Genomic DNA, 24,315 nt, shown 5'->3' on the forward strand with positions numbered 1-24,315 from the left:
ACAGATCCAGAACCTCATGTCATACTAATACATAACATAACAGAATTAATCACAGGGGAAATCAATTTTATTTCAAGTTTAATTCTAATTCTAATGGATGTTGAACATCTGCTTTGCTTTGTCTCCATACTTAAACATGAAGGTCAATATATTCATGTGTTAAAGTGGGATTCAGCAGGTGTGGGAACCCTGATATTTGAGTAGATTTTGTGTTTAGGCTGTGGTTAGCCTAAACTGTACTACTGCTCTTATTGGATTTAGCCATCTGAATTCAACAAGATATAAGCAGATGTTACATAAACTATCATGACTGATTTCCAGCCCATAGGCAGTATAAAAATATAAATGTGGAATTCAGTGAATGTGTCTGTGAATGTTCTCAGTCATCCATGCCATCATAGTCTAAGGAGCTTGGAAAGAAAAGCATTTGGACTTCCTTAAGTTTCCTTGAAGATGTTTCACCTCTCATCCGAGAAGCTTCTTCAGTTCTAAGAGCAATTGGTGGAGAGTCCCAGATTTTAAGCCCTATGGGAGTACGGGAATATGGGAGCCCCCAGGATGTGAGCTGGTGTTAAGGTGTTTGGGAAGGGATCTCAAAATTTCCCAACAATGGTTGTACGACACCAACTGACAGACAGTTGGTGTCGTACAACCATTGTTGGGAAGGCTACTTTTATAATGTATTCCACTACAGATTACAGATTACATTACCCAAAATGTATTTTGTAATGTATTCCGTTATGTTACTCAATAAGAGTAACGTATTCAGAATACTTTGGATTACTTAATATATTATCAAGCTTTTTACAACTACATGAATGTACTATTGCTGTGTGATTTATTACTATCACTGAAGGTTACTGGCCATATCAATACCAACTAGATGTTAAAATCTTAATATAAATGAGTAACAGTAGGTGGACATTAGGTAAGGCTGCACTTTTTGCAGCGATCTCGTATAAAAAACTATTCCGCGCGTATATAAAAACAGGTTCGCGGCTCCGAACCGTAGTAAAGGGACCTCTGGCTAATACGTCGGTTCGTGTCGGGCTCGTAGCCGAAAAATAGCTTTACTTTGTTGTCTGGTTTGAACTTTGATAGCGAGAGACAGAAAGAGGCGTTGAAAGGCTGCTCCAACAGAACTTATTATTTCGGAGGAAAACACGAACACAGTGTACAGTCGAGTCTTAATAGCTTACTTACAACTGGGCTACACTGCCCATGAGGCTACATTCTTTAGGGCTATGCCTGTAACACTCTGCGTATTGCCTTAATATTAAATCATTTTTTGAACAATAATTTTTAAAAATATTTCGTCACGTCATTATGCGGGCTGCAAGTAGAGGTGACATGGGCCGCGAGATTGAGACACAGTCATTAGAGGCTCTTAATGCATGTTTTGTTTGGGTTTTCATCGGCGTGGAATTACCATAAATAGAGAGAGCATAGCCTAACATATGAAACAGGAAAAGACCGCCATGCAATCCCTTTATTTCAACAAAGTAACTGTATTCTGAATACCACCTTTTTAAACGGTAAGTGTAACGGAAGACAGTTACTTTAAACACGTAACGCTGGTACATGTATTCCATTACTCCCCAACACAGCGTACAATACCAACTGTCCAAACTTTACACTTGGCACAGTACAGTCAGACAAGTACCATTCTCCTGGCAACCACAAAACCCAGACTCATCCATTGGATTTCCAGACAAAGAAGTGTGATTTGTCACTCCAGAGAAAACTTCTCCACTGCTCTAGAGTCCAGTGGTCTCATGCTTTACACCAAGTGCTTATATTATATAATGCTTGGATGCAGCTGCTCAGCCATGGAAACACAGTCCATTATGCTCTCTATGCACTGTTCTCAAGCTAATCTGAAGGCTACATGAAGTTTAGAGTTTCTGGAGCAATTGACTCAGAAACCTGGTGACCTCTGTGCAGTATGCACCTCAGCATCCACTGACCCCGCTCTGTGGTTTTATGTGGCCTACCACTTTGTGGCTGAGTTCCTCTCATTCCCAGTCACTTTTACTTTGTTATAATACCACTAAAAGTTGATTGTGGAATATTTAGTAGCAAGGAAATTTCATGACTGGACTTGTTACACAGGGGGCATCCTAACAGGGCATCCTGGAATTAACTGAACTCCTGAGAGTAACCCATTCTTTCACTGCATGCCTAGGCACTTGATTTTATACACCTGTGGCCATGGAAGTGATTGGAACACCTGAATTCAATGATTTGGATGGGTGAGTGAATACTTTTGGCAATATGTATGTATTAAGCTGTTTGAAACTTTGTACTTCCAATTGCCTGCCACTAATGTTACTTCTTTTATGCTTGATCCTCTTCTGTAGCACTAGCTAGATTTCCCTTTGTTTAATTCATCACATGCTATAAGAACCTGTGATGGATACACTAACAGTTATCTGTTACTTTGATGTTTAAAAGTGTGAAATGTCAAGAAATAACTCCTCTCAAGTGTCTTACATTTAAAGTAACAAACATTTGAAAATGTAAGGAGTAGAAAATATGTATATTGATATACAGATATATTTTGGTTAAGATGTAGGGAGTAAAAGTTGTCAGAAAAATAAATACTCAAGTAACGTACAGATAAACAGAGCTAAAAATTCTACTTAACTACAATAGCATGTATATAATACTAAGTACTTGTACTCTATTAGTTCTCAGCTCTGACCCTGACCCTACTTCTAAGAGTTTAAAGTACTTGGGAAGCTTTCTACAAATGAGACATTATTACAAATATTCAGGTAAAACAGACACTTAAATTGACTGCTCTGAAACCTTAGGTGTATCATAAGTCACTGGTATGCATAGTATTACCTAATTGGCTTTTAGCATTGCATAACAATGTTGTCTTCTTAACAAATCTCAAATACAGTTTTGAAACAATACTATTGCGTAAAAAAATGAATCAGTTTATGATACCGGTGCAACATCTGTGAGAGAAAGCTGTAACCACTGAGTTTTCTCTGATTAACTACCATGGAATGATCATGTGGCTGAAGGGCAGAAGTGGGATTAGGGATTCTTGGTTGGAAAGTGGGTTGGCGATTTTGCTGAAGATTTGGAATTCTGACAGGGAGTGACCTTAACATGTATAAAGAGTGACGCAGGTGAAAGGCTTGATCCATCCATCTTGAGCAGTCGGACATGACGATAACCTGCAGAGTTAAGGGGGTTTAAGATAAGTAGAATATGTGGCTATTCATATTGTGTTGATGTTGACGACACACACACACACACACCCACACACACATATTAACCCATTCGCTGCCACACATACCTGTGCGGACACTGAGGAAAGGGAGAGTGAATTGTCCCAGGAAATCATTTCTTGAAGTATAGTCATGATCCTCCACCAAAAAGCGGACCAGAGCCAAGTCAGGGACATGGACGGTAAAGTTAAAGGTGCAGTCCCACCGTGGATTAAAGCCTGTAATGAAGAACATAAAGTCACACACTAATTTTTGCAATGTGTAAAGTGATAGTGTTTCTAAGCTTTTATGCCTGGTGTAAAACTGAGCTATCCACTTTTAATACAACCTAACATGATTCCGGAATAGAAATCACTGCATGGCTCAAGAACTGTTAGTGAACACCATTCATCACTGCATTTCCAAAGTTCAAACTTTACCATGCAAAGAAAATAAAGTAAATGAAAAAAATTCACAAGATGTCAGAACATAATTAAATTGTTCATCAGATGAAAAGTGTGATATTTAGGACACTCAAGTTTAACATTAGCTGGTATACACTGTCACATTGGTGACAATAACGGGAATAAATAAACATGTTTATTCATGTTTTCATGTGTTAGAGCCCTGATTGCAGTTCAGAAGCTGAGCTTTAAGGTGAGGAAGAGGACCACAGTTTATCCGTAGTTGCATTAACTCGCTATTAGTTTCTTTCACATTCTTACTTCTTCCATGGCTTCTTCTTCTTCTGAGATGATAAAACATACAGTAGTTATAATCCTTAATATCTTGACACTCAAGGTGCAAAACTGAATTAAAAATTGGCTCCATGGCACACAAACACCTATGAATTCTCTTCTTCTCCACATTTAGCATATTACATACGTGGCCAGTCTCTAGCCACATACTTAGGCAGAATCGCAATTTCCATCTGGCCCATTGTTTTAAACACTGCGCAACATGGTGCTTTTTTACAAAACCAGTATATGTAAATTTTAATGAGCAGAGGTGGCAAAAATACACATTGTTTACTTTAGCAGAAGTACAGATACTGGTGTTAAAAAATACTCTGGTAAAATTACTGATTCGATTTCTTTACTCAAATAAAGTGAAAAAGGATGAAATGTACTTGTAGTGGTTCAGCATGGGGGAAAGAAACACAACTCATAATAATTTCCATTGTGCGCTCCAGTAGATTTTCTTTGTATACAGGGTGTGCTCAGCTGATCTGGTGCTGCTGCTGAGGTTCACTGCTCTTTGTGGATTTACACAACTTAATTCAACAAGATGTAACCCAATATTTAATAAGCTATCTTGGCTTATTTCTAACCCCTCTACTAACATATACTGTTTATAATGTCTTTATACAAGACAGTATACAGGTGGTATGAAGGTGGAATTTAATGAATGAATCTAAGCATCATCAGGTTATTGTAAATTAACACTGACCATGAACATCACAGCCACTGTGCAACAGTCCATAAGAGCGCTTTACTGTAAATTCCTCACAATACTGCTAAGCTAACCTGTTTATCCTGCACTAAACTGCAGAATATGTTCTTGCAGCTGTTGAATAATATAATTGTAGTGTACCTCAATTTGTTTTGCAGGAAGTTTCACAATATGAAAATAAAAACTTCACATCATACACAGATCTAAGATCTTATTTAAAAATTAGGTCATGCGTAAGTTTTAATTTGCAGTTTATCAAATGCCAATTGGAAAGTACACGCGGTGTAACTTCAGCTAGCAGAAACACACAAAATATATAAGCTGTGCACAAACAGTGTGTTTGCTATTATTCGTTGAGCTGATAGAGAAGTTTCATTTGAAATTACCTGAGTTATTCCCTTTTTATGTACCCTCCTGTGTAGTGCTAGCTTGACACTAAAGTACCGAGACCACAACGGACAGACATCTGCACCAAAAACATAATTCCGGATCATTCCAGCCCACTTTCACCCCTAGTTAGTAGGGGTTTAAACTGGTTTGATGTTTGGATTTTTTTTGACATTTTTATATATAAACAGTAATAATTGTAATACCTCAAATTTGTTTTCATATTCTTATGGTCCTCATTTTTATTTTAGTTTTGATTATTTCTAGTTGCACAGGGGGAAAAGACATTATGACACAGTCTGTTTCCCGTAAATATTGCAGAATGAATAATAAAGTTGACTTCTTTTCTTCTAAACATCTTTTATAAAGGTGGTCACATTTGCTGCTGATTGGCCACTACTTACTCTCTTAATTTTTCTGAAAGCAATAAAGGTGTTATTACTTTTTCATAGGTTGCCTCTGCATGTTAGCTTCATTTTTCTTAAATAAATAGTGATGTTGTACTATGTCCCAAAGAGAACCCACATGGGTACGAAATTATAACCTGTCACAATCAAACCCAGGAACCTCTTTCTGTGAGATGACAGGGCTAACAACTACACTACCCTTAAAGCTGAAGCCATTTAACTATAAAATGATCTTTTATTGTAAAGACACATATACCATTGTTTTCAACATAATGCGTTTTCTTCTTATTGCTGTCAATAGGAGCGCCGTGGATCTCCACCCACACTTGTGGGTCCACAATGGAGCTGGGCTTATCCCATTCTGGTTTAGGCAGCTGCTGAGCTGAAATGACCTGGAATAACAACAAAGCAAGAGAGATCTTTATTTAATTAAAGTATCATTATAGATTGGAGAAGAAGAACCCATTCAAGAAATAGACAAATTTCTTTAATGGGTTATGTTTGGAATCAATATTGAGGCAACTAGAGCTTCCTAAAATCGTTACAATAAGAAACATTCGGTCACCAAGCTTAAAATACTCCTAGACAGATTTAGTTTCCATCTTACCCGAACAGTGAGCATGACAGGTCTGTGGCCAGGACCTCCTCCCACATTCTCAGGATTGAAAGTACTGTCAGGCTGACACAAGAAGGCAGGTTTCAGAATGTACCCACACTCACCATTTTGCAGAAACCTGCCTTGGTTCAAATCCATCTGCTCACCAGGTGTCTGGAAGTTCAGAGCAACTGGAGAAAACAAAACATCAGTGTGAAGAGCATGCAGGCCTCCAGAGACAATGTCCATTAGTCTACCCACTGGAGGCGCGAGTGCTGGAGAACACAGTTAGTGACAGTTCTTTACTTTACTTTCTGTTTGCTTCTCTTAAAAATAGAATAACATATTTAAAAAAATGCTCTCACCAATTTGACAGCCTGCATTCCACATCTCCTGAGGGTTATAGTTGGAGGAATGGAGGCGCTGGCCTGAGGGGTAGATCCTGCTCAAGTGGTGACTGTTGTGACGAACAAAATACACCCCTGAATTGAGAGAACAAGAAAAGTTCAACACATTTTGCATTGTCGTTATGCTCTTGAATAAGGTACAATCAACACAGGAATTTCTCTACCCAAAGTTGAGGGGACAGATGGGACATGAGTACAAGACTGCTGGTCAACAGTGCAAAATCTACACCTTCCCCCCATTGTCTAAGGTGCATGTAACACTATGAGGCAGACAGTAGTGATTGTCACCCCCTCTGCAGCCCCACCACCAACCAAGGAAAAGTGACTCGGGACCATTTCAACAGTGCCCCAGAACACGGCTGCACCCAATGCCAGCACTCTCGACGCTACCACAAAGGATAGTGTAGCTAATGCAGACGGGAGGAGGCAGACCTTTTCTCCAAACTAATTTAATCTAGATTAAATTTCTATATTATGTAATATACAAATCATTTTTTAATTTCCAATTCACAAGGATAATTTTATTATCGATGTATGGGGCAGTAAGGACTAGATGTGTTGTATATGCTTAAATATCTAATTCACTTATGTCACCTAAGATGCACAGTTTGGGTGAGGATGGGATGCAGCAACTAAACCTAAATGGATAGGTCTTCAGAATATCCTCTGCCAGAACCTCTGGAAAGGCATACAAGACCATCCTAGTATTTCCTTGGCTTGCTGCCTGTACATTGGGGTTTCCCCTAGTGGACGAGAGAGTTTGTTCCCTGCGCCTTTGGGTCAGGGAACAGGTCCTGACTGTCATCTGCGCTTATGTGCCAAACGACGGTTCAGAGTACCCGGCCTTCTTGGAGTTCCTGGGCAGGGTACTTGACGGTGCTCCACCTGGGGACCCTGCTGTCCTACTGGGAGACTTCAACGCTCATGGGGCTTCAACAACAGTGAGACTTGGAGGAACGGCCTGCCGGATCTGAACTCGAGTGGTGTTTTGTTGTTGGACTTCTGTGCAAATCACAGTTTGTCCATAACGACCACCATGTTCAAACATAAGGGTTTCCATTAATGCACGTGGCACCAGGGCACCCTAGGTCACAGGTCAATCGGTTTTGTAATCATATCTCCATATCCGCGGCCATATGTTCTGGGCACATGGGTAAAGAGAGGGTCTGAGCTGTCAACTGATCACCACCTGGCGGTGAGTTGGATTAGGTGGCGGGGGAGGACACCAGAGATGAAGGGAGCCACCAGGCTGAAGAAGGAGTCCTATCAGGTTTGGTTTTATCATGTGGGACTATGGAAGCAGCTGGTAGGTACCAACAGGCCAAGCAGAACGCGCCTTGGGCAGTGGCTGAAGCAAAAACTAGGGTGTGCAACGAGTTCAGAGAAGGCATGGAAGAATACTTTTGGACTGTCTCGAAGAGATTCTGGCAAACCGTCAGGTGACTCAGGAGGGTCAAGCGATGCTCTACCTGCACTGTGTATAGTGTTGATGGAGTCCTGCTGACTTCGGCTGAGAACATTTTTGGGTGGTGGAAGGAATACTTCGAAGCCTTCCTGAATGCCACTGGCACGTCTTCTGTGGAGGAAGCAGAGTCTGGGGACGAGGGGGATGACTCACCTATCTCTAATGAGGCAGTCAAACAACTTCTTTGTGGCTGTGCCCCGGGGAAGGAGGAGGTTCGCCCCGAGTTCCTGAAGGCTCTGAATGTAGTAGGGCTGTCTTGGTCGGCATGCCGCTACAATGTTGCATGAAGATCTAACCTAACCCTGTGGGAGGTGCTTTGGGAGTATGGGGTGTCTGGCCCATTGCTACGGGCCATTCCATCCTTATACAACCGTTGCAAGAGCTTGGTCCGCACAGCCAGCAATAAGTCGGACTCCTTTTCAGTGGATGATGGACTCTGCCAGGGCTGCCCTTTTGTCACAGATTCTCTTCATAATTTCAATAGACAGAATTTCTAGGCATCGCCAAGTGGCGGAAGGCTTTCACTCAGAATCTCATCTCTGCTTTTCACAGATGATGGTTGGTTCTGTTGGTTTCATCAGGTGATGGCCCACAGCTTGCACTGGAACGGTTCACAGCCCAATGTGAAGCGGAATGAGAATCAGCACCTCCAAATCTGAGGCCATTGTCCTAAGCCGGAAAAGGGTGGAGTGCCCACTCCAGGTCAGGAACGGGTTCTTGCCCCAAGTGGAGGAGTTTAAGTATCTCTGGGTCTTGTTCACGAGTGATGGGAGAGGGGAGCGGGAGATCGACAGATGGATTGGTGCTGCAGCTGCAGTGATGCGGATGCTGTACCGGTCTGTCATTGTGAAAAGAGAGCTGAGGAAAAGCAAAGCCTACCCTCACCTATGGTAATGGGCTGTGAGTAGTGACCAAAAGGACGAGATCGTGGATACAAGCAGTGGAAATAAACTTCCTCCGAATTGTGGCTGGTCACTCCCTTAGAGATAGGGTGAGAAGTACGGCCACCCGGGAGGGACTCAGAGTAGAGCCGCTGCTCCTCCACATTGAAAGGAGCCAGTTCAGGTGGTTCGGGCATCTGACAAGGATGCCTCCTAGGTGAGGTGTTCTGGGCATGTCCCACCAGGAGGAGGCCTTGAGGCAGACCCAGGACACGCTGGAGAGATTATATCTCTCGGTTGACCTGAGAACACCTTGGTGTTTCCCTAGACAAGCTGGAGGAGGTGGCTGGGGAGAGGGAGGTCTGGGCTCCTCTTCTTAGGCTGCTGCCTCTGTGACCCGGATAAGTTGAAGAAGATGGATGGATGGCTAGATGTAAGGCCCATTTGGAACATCCTTTGACCTGTGTAGTGCGCTAAGAGTTTTGTATTGTATAAGTTGTGAATTGGGGCTTTCAGTCATTTTGAACGTATTTAAGCATATTAGTCTCCAGAAGTTTTGATCTTGACTGATCAAAATCAAATAGAGAAAGAAGGGAGGGAAATTAAATCATCAGTGTTTAATATTAAACACTGATACAAATAATATTACAAATATTACAAAGTGGGTACAGAAATGTAAAAGTTACCCATATAGGTATTTCTAAGTTGTAAAAGTATTTAGTATTCTCTTTTTATTGAGTTTTTTCTGTTCTATTTTCCAACAGATATCTGTATTGTTTCAAATGGTTGTTAGTTTACATATGATAAGTAAAGATTTCGGGGGTTTTTTGTTTTGTTTTTTTAAATTCCCACCACGCGGGTGGAGATGTGTTTATGTTAAGGCTTTTAAAGCAGATCTGATGCTTAATATTGGAGCTTATAAAAGGCAGTTAAGAGATTTTTGCTTTTGTGCTTGTTCTTGGTCCAGCCATGGGCTGTCTAACAAGCTTGATTTAATCCATTTTGAAACATATAGCAATTAGTGCTGTCAATAGACTTAAAAAAATTAACTAATTAATCTCACAATTTTCTGTAATCAATTGTGATTAATCGCAATTACTTGATCAACAGCCTGGTTGCAATTACACTTTTTCAACTTTATATTTAAGCTTGTAACAGACATTTATGCAATATAATGAAATAAATGAGGAATAAACAAAGAATATATGCTTAAATTCAAAGAGAATTTCAATAGTTTTCTTCAATCTTTTAGCACAAGTTCTCTCAGGTGAAATGCAACTTTAAAAAAAACTATATACTAATAGGTAAGTATACACTAATATATAATATATATTAGCGCTGTCAAACAATTAAAATGTTTAATGAGATTCATCACAGGGTTACTGTGGATTAATTTTGATTAATCACGATTAAATATCATTCTGTCCCTTTTCCCTTTCTATTCCTGGCTTCCTTCTTCTGTCTTTCATCTTATAAAACAAACCAACAATATTACTTGCAAAACATAAAGAAATGTGGGGTGTCTCAGTACCTTTGCTACTGTACTTGTACTGTACAAACTATTCCATTTTACTCTAAAAGGCAAGTTTAGACGTGTCCTACCTGAGTCCTTAATATGTCTGAGTGCATCACTTTCGGAGAAAGATGACATGTTGATTGCTGGACTTTTGGCAGCTTGTTCGAAGCTTTTAAAGGGAACGCTGCAAGTGTACACAACCAGGTCTGATAGCTCCGGAGTTATCTTGGAGACGCCTGCCTGACATCACATGCACATACACAGAAACCAACTGAATTAGTCACCATCCAGAAGTGGTCAGAGGTACTGTTTCTAGGATAGTGTCGTACCAACCTTTTTATCCTCCTTCCTTCTGGGTTTCCCTTCTATGCGGCTGGTCTCCTCATCTGAGGAACTGAGGTCTGAAGAGCTGGATGAGCATTCCTCCAACCTCTCCTTCTTCCCCTTCACTAGGACTTTACCTTTAAGAGCCTACACACACACACACACACACACACACACACACACACACACACACACACACACACACACACACAATATTTGTTCTGGTGGCCCACATTAATAAGAGAGCATGTTTTAAAGAATATGTGTCTACTGTGCTCAGAATACAGTCACCAGCTCTTCTCCGTTTGTACTCTTCCAACCCTTGCCTATGCCGGGATGTCCCTGATCCCACATTGCCTTGGAGTTCATCACTGGACTAGCACCCTTAGCAGGTAACACAATTCTAACTATTGTAGACCATTTTTCTAAAGCAGCTAATTTCATCGCCCTGCCTAGGCTACACTTTGTTCTGGAAACCACTCAACTCATCACTGACCATGTTTTCCGCCTGAATGTCATGTCAGGCCACAGTCCCCACTTCCTGAGTTTGGAAAAAATTCTGTACTTCCCTCTGAGCCCAGTTCAGTCTCTGTTCTGGTTTTCACGCACAGAGTAATGGCCAGGCCGATAGGGCCAATCAGGAGATGGAGACCACCCTCCGCTGCGCTGCCACATCCAACCCTGCACACATTAACCTTTTCTGCCACTGGTCTTTCTGCTTTTGAGGCATTAGTGATCTGCCTATTGATCACGATAAGCGTTAAATAATTTTCACCTAGTTAGACACAAATTGCAGATCTAAGTTTTTCCTATTGTAAAGCTCTAAACATATTTGTTACATTTATACACTTGTGATACATAAAGGTAACTGCAGTTACAGCATAATCTTCCCAATAGAGCTCTCTGAGCAGTGCTCAGATTTTAGATAAAATTTAGTAATGTTCACAGACTGAAAACTGATAGCATTACAGGCCTAAATAATTGTCTCATGAAAGGAGCCACTTTCACATTTTTCTGTAATGCTTTTGGATATATTAAATTCTTACTGCATAACTATGTTACATGAGAAAAATGTCAAAAAAAATCTCATGAGAGATAGAAGACACATGAAATATTTACTGCAAGTTTTCCCATACCAGGCTGAAACAAAGCTAAAAATGTTTTTACCAGAAGTATCAGAGGTCAGAACAAATGTATTCAATTGTATTAGTTTCAGTTATAATAAAAGACGGTAAGCAGTCTTAACAGCTGTGAAAAATACTGACAGCTGCCAGTGTTACACCTCAGCCTCCTAGTAATTATTGTATAAATTTAAGAATCCTAGGTGACTTCCTTCTTGAGTTACAGTATTCACAAGAATTTTAGAAAAATAGACCTCTGACCGTGAAGGTCCCTGAGATTCAAATTCATTTGAGGTTTTCAGTAAATGAACCTATGGCATTAATTTAAAAATTCTACGTCGCCATCTTTATCATGTTTTAAAGTTGGGTGTCCACGCCTGGCAGAGTGATGACGGTACCCTATCAGCCTTTTACAGCTGAGGGTTAAAAACTGTAAAAGTGGTTGGAGACTGAAAAACTTTTATAAGACATTGAAAGCCAGTCAGCATCTAATTTTAACCATGTCCACATTCCAATGAAAAGTATCAAGCACAATACATATATCTCTTTGTATGGATCATTTTTATCTATATTAATCTAATGAAAACTGTCAAAAAAACTGAACAATCTATATGTAATTTAATTAACCCAGGAATATTTATATGTCCCACATAAAGTTATGTTTGCTATCAGTGGATTTAGTAGTAGTAATGGGAACTGAACTTTCACTGATTCCTTGACTACTTACCTCTGGAGAAGGCAAATTGTGGGAATCCAGGCCTTCAAGAGGCTTTGTTAGAAGTTTGTCTCCCAGAATGGAGTGCAGATGTCTAGCCATAACTTTCTGCTGCTCCAGAGAGCAGTGGTTCTCAAAAGACAGGATTAGAGGGTAGGGAGAGGACTGGGATAGACACAATGTTGGAAAGTCAGTGAGAAAAGTATTTTCTGTAGACCAGAGAAAGATAAGGAAATTATCACTTGGCCTGTCAGCAAAATTGCCACTGTGACTAATGTCGATCTATAACACACCTTCCTCTTGTGTTAGGGTTGGCACCAACCTGTTTTTAGGTTTTAAATGCATAGAAGTGCCATTTAAATTTGTTTATTGCATCAAGGCTTTTTGACTTTGTCAGGAACCTCAATTTAAACAAAATAAAATAAAAAATCATTTCACAAAATTACAAAATGCTTTGGCAAAAGTTACAACCTTTGTGTTGTTAGGGTCGGTTCTGACCCAGTTAAAATATAAGATTATAAAATAATCAGTGCCAAAACTAAAATCATAAACACACTGAGCTCACTAACACTGTTGGAGAGAAGTTAGGGGCTTCTCTCTTTAACTGTTTGTCTCCTCAGAACAAACAGCCCCTTTTATCCCTACTGCTTGATTGAAAAGGTAATCCAGATGGAAATGTATAAAAATGTAAGACATGTAAAAACGTTGGTGACTCGCAGAGTATACATCTCCAGAAGACACAAAACAGCATAGCAATAAGGACAAGCCAGTTTCTGAGGAGCAGGATGATAAAAAACTGCAATGAACGGAATCTACAGACTTACACAGACTAATGTGCAATTGGTATCCCTGTGAAAAATCAAGGAAAAATTCTAATCCTTAATATGATTACTGGACTGCGAGGACACGTGACAATATCATGTGCGACAATTTCCTTACCATCTATGACCCTGGATAAGGACTTCAGGAAGAAACTTACTGTGGTGGACACAATAAAACGAAGGCAAGCAAAACAAAAAAACTTGAACTGACCCCTGAAGGACAGGGCTCCACTTTCTTTAAAATGTGCTTTATAGAGACAACCATTGTTGTTTAATACTGTCCCCAAAAAACTCTGAAAAAAATGCTTTTGTTGCTTTTGCCTTGAACTAAATATGTATGCATCAAACTGACCTGTAACACCACAGATCTTACAATAGGTAATAACATTAAAATAAAGAATAAATAAAAGAAATTATTTTAGAGATATATTCTAATAGTTGTAATTAATAGTAAGGTAACATAAAAAATCTCTTGAGGTTCAGTTTACCATTTTTTTCGATTGAAAAGGTATCCTGTAAAAAAGCCCTGTGGGCCACACGAAAAATATTAAAACCAATCTTTTCATAGATAAGGAAGCTGAAGAAGGTAACCAATAGGTAACAAACAAATTGGATGATAAATTATTGTTTTGAGGGTATTGTTTTGGCTGATTTAAGGCACGGTCAAAACTGACACGTTAACATAAGAGACAGTAACAGAAAGCTAACACAAGAGGAAGGACAAGCAGTAAAAATCAAAGAACATATACAGCAGCAGCATCTATATCTATATATCTCAAGACATAAGTCAAATCCATCATCAGAATGGACAAACATATATTTACCATCACTAATGATGCATTCAGATTAGCAAAACTAGCTTCTAGAAGTCATTCATAATGGTTCCAAATATATAAATACATATATACATATCTGAACATTGAGAATGTCAGCACAGTGTTAGCATTTGAAGCTTCTGCTGATGGTGTGAGGAATTGTTTTTGGCTCATTGTGGTCTCTTTAATGTCAGGTAATCAAGGTAAAAATTCTATAATCTGTGGACTTCAATCTGTTGACTAAAGCAGCATCCACACAGGAAGCAATCTGATTATTGAGCATTACTTTGCAGCTGATGGTTGGTTGTTAGAACACATTCAAGGCTCCAATTAGCTAGTTAACCCTCTAATATATTTACACTACTGTAATAAGTCAGTCAATAATATCTGCAGTAGTTGCTTAGATGGTTTGAAATACCATACTACACAATTTCTACAGTAAGATTTCATTTTCTGCAGAGGACTCTTGGTTACAGTGAAGTACTCACTTTAAAAGCATACTCATTGATGGTCTCAATTACTTCAACAAAGGGCACTTTGGAAGTAAGTGTGTGTCCATGATAGATAACTGGTTCTCCTTTGTCTCCATCCCAACAGTCCAGCTCCACACACCGACAACCATGTTTTAGAGCTCTAAGACAAAAATTCAAGCTTTGTGAGTAAAGGTGTACCTTGGGTTAAGAAAAAATTACATCTTAAACACCTTTTATTACATATTTCTGAAGTAAAGTAAATTTAAAGTAACTTAAAAAAAATATGGCATTTAATTATTTTTGGACAAATGTAACATCAACAAATGACTGTTCTAAGCATATCAAATCCTATAACAAAGTACATAAAGGCAGCAAAATGGCTATATAGTATTTTGTAGAAGAGATTGCTTTTGAAAATTTAAATCTGTGATTTTTTTGGCTAATGTTAGATAATACTTGCATGCCTGCAATATTTGCCAGCTATCTGACATTTTCCATTTCCACGTACTTCATCAGTAAACAATACAAATGGTGCACCATCAGATTCATGCAGAATAGTTGAGTTATAGCTAGCTGGCTAACTGTATCTTGTTTGGTTAAGTTATACTTAGTAAAAGTATGTGTGAGTGGAATTATCTGGCTTGCCAAATTAACTCACCAGCTATAATGAGCCATGACTTTAACTTATGTATAATGTTGAACAATGCCATGGTACAAACATTTCTACACTAAAGTATAATTGCCAACATGGGGCTGGTTAGCCAGCTAGTTAAAACTTGTACATGTGGGTTCATTTGTCAATATGGCAATGGTAACTTTTGTTAACAGTACCAAATTCCCAGGTATATACACCAACATTATGACCACCTGCCTAATATTGTGTATATACCCTTTTGCTCACAGAAAAGCCCTGACCTGTTGAGGTCATTGGACCCCTGAAGACACGTTGCAGTATCTGGCACCAAGATTTTAGCAACAGATCGTTTAAGTTGTCAGGTGTGGCCTCAATGGATTGGGCTTGTTTGTCTAGAACATTCCACAGTTGGATTGAGATCTGGGGAATTTCTGAGGTCAGTATCTTGTCCAAGGATACTTTGGCATGCAACCAGAGACCAACCTTCAAATTAGCAGACCACCTGCTCTACCTCCTAAGCTACAGCCAGCAAGATGAAGTGACAGTCTTGACAGTCTTATTCACTTCACTTGTCAGTGATCATAATGTTAAGCCCAATTGATGACAAAGTTAATATAAAAGTGCATCATAGTCTTGTTTAAGTCTCAGTCTAATGGAGACTAATGCAAGCTTGCACTGAGTGTGCACAAAAGTAAGCACCACTGCTGTTTAATGGTTTTCTAGGGTTTCACAGAGATTCTTTCAGATCACGTAAAGAATCATTTCTCTAGCCACCAGAGTTTTGAGGGGTGGTGTGGTGGAACCTGCACCTCTTCCCAAGATGCGACACTGTAATCTAACAGCTGAGAACAATTCTGAGAACAGAGCAGATATGCGAAGAAGCACTACGTAGTTTATCCACCTATTCCTGACACTAATCTTGATCTGAGTTATGATGTCAGTGGGCTTAGCTAGGCAGCCCAGACAACGCCATCCAGCTGTTTATAGGGGACTGACAAGTACTTGCTGCATTTTGTGCGTTATGATTGGTTTTTACAAAAATTCTAATTCACCTTGTTCAGAATTTTGTGAGACAATTTAAAGTATAATAATTTAGTACAAACCTCTCCTACAATGATAATAGTATACTGCCTTTGTCAATAATAGTGAAATAATTAGGTTGCCAAATTAATAAATGTATTTGCACACAGCCTAGTTGGCTGCCCTGTTGCTGTTACCGTATGTAAGGCTCTGTGCTGCTGTTCCCAGTCAGCTGGTCCTTAGTGAGGTAGGTGTTGTGGGACGAGGAGATGAAGTAGTGCGACAGTGGGTGTGCCATGTCTTGGTAAACTCTAGTGTGTTCTGGGTTAAACACACAGTTTTCCCTTGACAACATGTACATGGTGAAACCATTGGGAGTCATGAAGCTATTCTTCTGGGCTGCAATGGGCAAAGAGAAACAAAGTTTAAAAAATAGGGTATTATATAAACATCATTTTTATTCTTATAATTAAAAATATTAATAAAAATGTCTTAATTTGTTGTAGCACAGAAGCAGAGGGGGAAGACATTCAGAAGGATTGCGACTGCCCAGGAATCAAACTGGTTAACTGGTTGCTGACGTATCCATGTAGCCTGCATCCTCTTCACTCATTTACAGCTTTTCAACTCTTTTTATATCAGTGACTGAATTAATCTTCATGTGTCTATGATTAGTCAGTTGATACCAGGAAAATACAGTATACACATAGAGGAGCAGTCTGGAGCAGCCTATGTATACTCAGTATACACAGACTATTCTATAAAGACTTGAATCTCCTTCAGGTCTGATGTAAACTGAAACACTTCAGCTTATCTGATCACTTACTTCACCAATCCTTGTGTTTTCATTTGCTCTAGCCAGAATGTGTTACTGCTTATCCCTCAGACAGACTGGGAATAAATATAGAATTACCCCATCCCATTGTGATATTCCGTTCTGTCCTATTAGACATCCATGTGAAATGTTGTCAGGTCAGACTTGGTGTATGAATCTTTGAGTTGTGGCCAAACTGTGTTTTCCAGTCAAAATTTCCTTTGTACCACAAACTTCATCCTTTAGCACAGCTGAATATTTGTCAGGTAAGCTTTGCTATTTTTTAAAGTATTTTAATTCTCCAATCTTATAATTTATTGTTACTAGTACCGTACCCCACTCATTAAGTTCATAGGTGAGTATGAGGCTTTGGGCATGAACGAGTGAGGAATCCTCCCCCTGGTCCTTTAGGAAATCCCTCAGGTCCACAGCTGAAAGCACACAGCCATTTGCAGAGTAGCGAATGAATATGATGTCCAGTTCTGGCCTCCGTAACAACTCCCTGCAGAAAACTTCAATCTCTCCGTGATCGAGACGACCGTCACCTGACTGGTCACATTTCTATCAGAAAGATGGAAATAATAGCTGTTTGTTAATGTGCAAATAGAACACGATTTGCTGTGGGGGTGTTATCTCTACCCACTTTTGGTCTACATATGCCTGTATCTGCTATATTATTTTTATCCCTGGTGGGGATAGCTACGTAAAAATCCAGTGTTGTGAAAAAGTGAGCAGTGCAGGGCATCGGATAAGGATATCCCACACAGAACCATACAGACCCATCTTTCTTCACCACAAGAACTAGGTGCCTACACCACACACTGTTTGACTCTTCTATCACTCCTATTTTCAGCAATTCTCTCAGGATAATTTGCCTCTTGCTCAGGTAACCTGTAGGGCCGTAAACACACCGCCATGCCAGGTCGCTCTATGCATGCCTATGCATGCCTATGCATGCCTATGCAAAATGGTGCTCTATGAGCGAAGTACGACGTGCAGAGGTGAGAACACAGCTGCAAAACGCTGTTGGATGCACCAACATCCACTCTCTGGCCCTGTGTGAGATGTTTATCACAATGGAGAGAGGCAGGAATATTTGAATTTGGCATCTCTGGCCCCAATTCATCTCTCTCCTCTCCTGGTTTCAGCCTCTCTACACGCTTTAAGGAGGCCGGGGTGATGTATCTCTATATCTGAGATGATACATCCTACGCTCACTGTGTGACCACAAAGGGTCCTTGCCACTTGGCGAGTAACTTTGAGGTAGAAGAAGGGAGTAACACATGCACTTTGTCTCCCAGTGAGAACTGTGTTAGTCTAGCCCCTCTGTTGTACATTAACCCCATGTTGCTCTCCGATGCATCCATCGGAGTGTGAATGTGTATGAATGTTAGATACTTAGCACTTAAGCTTAGAAGAAGTGCTTGTGTGAATGGGAGTGATTGGGTGAATGAATTAGTTGTATAAAGCGCTTTGAGTACTCAGACAGAGTAGAAAAGCGCTATATAAGAACCAGTCCATTTAAATGGTAAATGGCCTGTATTTGTATACTTGTTTACTAGTCCCTAAGGACCCCAAAGCGCTTTACACATCCAGTCATCCACCCATTCACACACACATTTACCATTTACAAAGCGATAGCTGCCTGCCCTTTGGTGAAATGGCCTGATGAGGTCCATGCCAATGCGCTCAAACGGCACTTCCATTAATGGTAGTGGGCGAAAAGGTGCGTTTACGATAGCCGGCTGGTTAACCAGCTAACATTCCTTGCATGACGCATACCATCAGCGCACATCTGCTCGGGCGTGGCCAATAAAATTGGGCTATTATTCGCTCCAGAGGTTTATCATATCCCATATGCCCTGCAATGGGTTTATAATGAGCCGCCTGGAAAATAATTTCTTGACGGCTTTTCAGCACCAACAACTGGGTGTACTCCTCCTCTGTGCAAGTGTCACGACTCACTTGATAAAGCCTATCGTTCAATGATACAAAGTGTGGGTAGGCCTGTGCGGCTTCAGGGCACACCAGGTGACCATCAATTTCTATCACTTGGTCGAAGGCTGAGTGTAGGGTGTCATCATAAGACTGCTCCAGTGGGAAATCTCCCCTGGGGTGAATCACTGGTGCCTGCGGATCCTCCCTAGAAGGACATGTCACCGCTGAATGCCGCGCAGACACTACATGCTGCTACACTGTGAAATATTGTGTGATATTTGTGAATGTCCCCATGCACACACTTAACCACACTTTGCTTCCAACAATGCCCCGGGGTGAACCAAGCTTTGATGCACGAGGGCCTGCATACAGGCCATGTCCACCAAAGTCTGGTCATCTCCTTGACACCTTACTAAAATGCGGTATGTCTGGTTGGGCCCAGAACACCCGCCCAACCTCCATCAGTGGACACTCCCATTGCAGGTGTCCCGGCTGCCCGCGCCACCCACTGTGGCTCTGGTGCAGTGCCTGCCGCTGCTCAGCTCCGGGTTGGCAGGTTCACTAGGACAGATTTGAGGACTGAAGGGGCGGCAGTTGCTCCGCTGGGGCTGGGCCAGGGGGCCTCCTCCTCTGCGCAGTTAGAGTGAGAGCATCCACGCCTCGCCCTCCGATGGCTCGGGCTGTCGCGGCATTGTGCAGCCTCCTTGCCCAAGCAAACAGCTAATCCCCCGCCTGCCACAAAACCGCCTGCAGTGGTCCTCTGGGGAGAGCCCAGACGAATGTCCTCAAGACACCCCCCTGACACAGGGAGGCAGGCTCACGGCTGCCATCTGGGCCACTCCGGATAGCAGCGGCAGTAGCCGCGGAACCCACTCCACAGCAGGCCACTGGCATGCCTCGGCACTAACCTGGAACGCCTCCATGAGGACCTGGGGATCATCCCCGTCCCCTATCCGGTGCATGGCCACCGTCAGAGGAGGGGATCGCAGCAGTGCGGCTGCCCTGTCCACTCTCTCCCGCACACTTGCTTGTTGCTCTGCCTGGGCCCAAAGCTCATTCAGCTGGTCTTTGTGCATTGCCGCCTGCTCTTGGTGCATCGCTATATCTGCCAGCATTTGCCCAAGTAGGTGCAGCAGCTGCGCAGGTGCCGCAGACTGCGGGACCACCACTGTGAAATGAATATACCCCATGTAGCCTCAGGTGACAGTTTTATGGTGGTTATTAACAATACGTTATCCTTTTTCCTGACATCAGGAGGTCAGCTTTTCAGCTGCTTCTCTACTCCACACTCAGCTCCTCTCTTGAGCCCCTGCATCACTGAAATAGGGACAGTCTGATTACTGAGTGGCAGCAGCTGCCCTGCCAGCCACCCTGGCACTGCCCCTTGAGCCCACTGAACCACCCCTACACTGCAGCGGAGCCAGAGGCAACACCCCTGCCATATGCACACTCCAAGTGTGGGATGAATAACTAACCCAAGTTGAGGAGTCTAAGTATCTAAGTATAAGTGAGAGGAGAGCGGAATATGATCAACAGACAGACTGGGCTACATGCCAGTCCACTGTAGTAAAGAGAGCGGAGCATAAATGTGAAGGTGTCAATTTACTGGTCAGTCTACGTTCCTACCCTTTCCTATGGTCACAAGCTCTGGGTACTAACCAAATAAAGTCATCACCATTTGTATACAATATGTAAATATGGCAGTGAAGGAAACTGAAAAACCCACACTGCGCGCCAAGAGGGGAAATCAATACTCCAGACAGAATGGCTATAAAACCCTAAAAGTTAGCTTTAACTTAAATGATTGACTTTAATTACTTAAATCAAGCAGTGTGTTCTGCTACCTGGAAGAGGCTGCGAGCATACTGGTCATTCAAGTCAATATTGATCATCTGCAGCAGCATCTGAACCTCATCGTAGCTCATCTTGTCGTCGCGGTTTCGGTCAGCCCGACTCATATAAGCATGAATCCAGGTGACATTGTCAAGGAAGCACTGGTGAGCCATATGGTGTATTTTAACATGAAGTTTCAGTGGTTACCTCTTACAGTGTTAACTCTCTAGTTTGGATCTCTTGGTTCCCAGTGGTCAACAATTATTAAATGTACACAAAGTAGTGTAAATCCAAATGAACAGGGATGTATGTCCACCCCCACAAAAATCAAGGATATTGGTCAAGTTTCTCCTTCTGGGTCATGTTGTCCATCCTCTCCTGCAGGGTACGGATGCCACGGGCCCAGCACTGAGCTTCTTCTTGGCTTTGGCAGAGGAGATCCAGGCTTTTACGAGGCCCTTTGAAGACCACTGTTAAACACTGGTTTTCGGGTACTGAGCCAACCATCTGCCGCAATGTTTCTGACTGGCAACCTTCGTGCACACACTCCACTTCCATGATGGAGACTGGAGGATGAAGAAAGAAATAAAGTGAGCAAAGAATTATTCAAATATATTCACACCTTGTGATTGTTATGGTCCTGACAGAGAGTTTTAAGATTTTTTCTTTTATCTTTGTTTATTATTTGTTATGATACACTGTGTAGTGAGCAGAGAATTGGACCCAATATGCAGGACTCAGAAACAGAACTGAACTCAAAAGGCAGCTTTATTCCTGGACATGCAGGAAACCAAAATGCAAAGAACTTAAGTAAGCAGATACTGGTGAACATTAGCTAGAGAACTACACTGAGAAATAGACAGGGCACACAGCTATAGGAAGATCACAACAAGTGAAAGAAGGAAACAGAGGGCTTAAATACCCATGAGATATGGGTAAAGGTGAAACACCTGGAGAACACAGCTGAGCAGAATCCACTAACAAAGCAAGGAAGGCAAAGCAGAACATAACACACATGAGACTATAACTAAACTCAGAAGCACAAGAGAATAATATATACAGAGACAACTCTTTTGTAATTTCAAAGAAATGAGCACATCCAGAACCAAGCTCGAAGACCCAGGACCATGACACTATTAGGTTTTCCACCCAGTTCTTGGTTTGTTTGTTCTTTAGAATTTGGTTCTTTGCTTATTCTGGTTTCCTTAGTTTCCTCTTATCTACTGTTACCACATCTTTGTCTCTGTGGTTAGTAACTTCCTGTTTTAATTTGGAAGTCTTTTGCCTTCTGTGTTGTGCTTATTTTTTTACTTCCCCTATCACTGATTAGTTTCACTACTTTCTTCTTACCGATCTGTTTTCCTAATTTAGCCCTCAATGTGCTCCTATGTGTGTATAACCTGTCTTTCACTTTAAGCTGACTGTATCATACTGTTGCCTGCTTATGTATTTCCCTATTATTTTGGATTTTGTTTCATGTATTTCTGTTTACTGTTTGTCTCTGCATTTATAGACCTTTTCCGTCTTTTTCAACCAAATGGCTCTCATTATGTTTTGAACCTTGTCCTGTCACATTTTGGATGTGGGTTCTAACATTCTACACTTCACTAAGATGACACAACAAGGCAACCAGAACATGGATGCAGAAGATATAGCAATCCTTTCCAAGGACCTGAAGGAGGAATTTAGGAAGCTTTTTGGAATTTCTACCTAGATTTTTGGATCTACAGATATTAAAAGTCTGTGGGCTGAAGGCCAGCAAATCCCATGCTGATGATGCTGATGCCATTGCCAGCCCCCATCACAGCCCAGTCTCAAAATGGGCTCTGCCTCTAGGGGACTCTCATCTCTACCATTGATAATGGGCTCCAACCAAGCTTTTGGAGGGGTCTCCTCTGCCACTGTCAGCCTCCTCCCAACCCCCCTGAATGATCATGACCTTTATCACCAGCTGCCATTCACCCCCTCCAAAGGGTCTCCAACCTGGGTATTGCTGGCTGTCATCACTGGCCACCGAGTGCCAAAACAGGCCTACTGGCCACCTCCTCGGCCATTGCTGGCCCCCGGGCTCACGCCGAGAACTGTCTCTCTTCATTTGGGTAAACCCATAAAACTGCTTCTCTGCTTTGCCCTACAGCCAGGCCAACCCACAGGACTGTCTTTGTACCTTGCATCACCTTTGGACCAGCTCTCTGAACATATTTTCCTTTCCCTTTGGTCTCCTCTGCCTCTTGATTCTGCACGTAAGCCTTTCTTTTCCAGCTTTTGGACTCTATGGTTCTGTTTTAGTAAGACACTTTGTTTGTGTCTAACAAGCTTTTTATTTCCACATGTCAAGTCCAATTACAACCATCTAGAAGTTTTTTGAAATACATCTGAGAAGATTATGGAATGAAGAGTACAAAGATTTAGCTTCAATGTGGGGATGAAATGAATGTTATTTAGAAGTGTAATATACTAGAGGAAAACCATCCCTGTAATGATCTTGGACATCAGGAGTAAACCACAGAACTGGCACACCAAATCCAGTGGCAATTAAAGGCCCTGTACTGTACTTGGGAGTGGCTGAGTCATATGTTAACTACACAGCATCAAACCCACAGGCTCCAAGGCGGATTCCTGCCATATGTTTTGCAATCCCACTATTTGAACTAGAGAAAGGATCTTATGCTCAAAATAGATGAGCTCTATAATCAGGGCAACATGTGTGACCCTCAGATAGTGAAGGAGGGAGTACAAAGTACAGAGCAGCAAACTGTATTTAAAATGATCAAAAATAGATACAGTACATGGACATTTTACCTTACACACCCAGCCACCACTGAGCAGCCACTTGTTCTCCAGAAGGAAAGGCTACAGCGTATTACATAGGCTATATGTAATGTTATAGTTCTCTTTTCATATGAGCCAATCTAGTTGCTTTAATCACTTTAGCTAAAGCATAATGATGTTGGTCAGCATGTCTGCATAGTAACCCTTTATAATAACAATGATCAATAAACTGAAAAATGTATAGGTAATTAAACTTTACTTCACTGTTAACAAATAATTAGACCATGATTTTTCTTTAGATTATTTATTTATTTATTTATTAGATGAATTTAAAAATTGGAGAAAACCATCTTTCTACCACAGGCCATGATCTATTGATGATGATTACATCTTGACCAAAACTTGAGACATATTTTTGGCTCATGCATTAGTGATCTTTAAAAAAAAAGCAGGTGTGATTATTTATCAAAGTATCAATGGCTCGATTCCTGTTTCTTTAGACAACATATCATATTGTTCCTGGACAAGATAGTGAACCCAAATTGCCCCTGAAACGTCCACTGGAGTGTGTGTAATAGATAAAAAGCCATGCAATAAAGTTCTGCATGAGCGTGTTTGTGAATTTATAACAGTGCTGTTAGTGTTTCGCTAAGAGCATCAAAGCACTACATTAAGTGCCATTACAAAGTATTTGCCCCCTT

The 24,315-nt window shown here is 41.2% G+C and overlaps 1 protein-coding gene across 1 annotated transcript in view; it reads right to left on the reverse strand.

Moving 5' to 3' along the window:
- Positions 1-61: 61 nt before the first annotated feature.
- The window catches only part of LOC134632886 (1-phosphatidylinositol 4,5-bisphosphate phosphodiesterase delta-3-A-like), a 29,977-nt gene continuing 5,723 nt past the window's right edge, over positions 62-24,315 (reverse strand). Inside the window, exons 4-16 of the mRNA XM_063481744.1 lie at positions 21,180-21,408; positions 20,854-20,983; positions 17,407-17,632; positions 16,455-16,656; positions 14,619-14,763; positions 12,507-12,659; positions 10,668-10,805; positions 10,421-10,574; positions 6,431-6,547; positions 6,078-6,256; positions 5,727-5,862; positions 3,314-3,463; positions 62-3,191 (exon numbers count right to left, since the gene is read on the reverse strand). Of these exons, the coding sequence (XP_063337814.1) occupies positions 3,049-3,191; positions 3,314-3,463; positions 5,727-5,862; positions 6,078-6,256; positions 6,431-6,547; positions 10,421-10,574; positions 10,668-10,805; positions 12,507-12,659; positions 14,619-14,763; positions 16,455-16,656; positions 17,407-17,632; positions 20,854-20,983; positions 21,180-21,408 (2,102 nt within the window). The 3' untranslated portion in view covers positions 62-3,048. The remainder of the gene's footprint in view (positions 3,192-3,313; positions 3,464-5,726; positions 5,863-6,077; positions 6,257-6,430; positions 6,548-10,420; positions 10,575-10,667; positions 10,806-12,506; positions 12,660-14,618; positions 14,764-16,454; positions 16,657-17,406; positions 17,633-20,853; positions 20,984-21,179; positions 21,409-24,315) is intronic.

The sequence above is a fragment of the Pelmatolapia mariae genome, linkage group LG8 (genome assembly GCF_036321145.2).
Source record: "Pelmatolapia mariae isolate MD_Pm_ZW linkage group LG8, Pm_UMD_F_2, whole genome shotgun sequence".
In the NCBI taxonomy this organism is placed as follows: domain Eukaryota; kingdom Metazoa; phylum Chordata; class Actinopteri; order Cichliformes; family Cichlidae; genus Pelmatolapia; species Pelmatolapia mariae.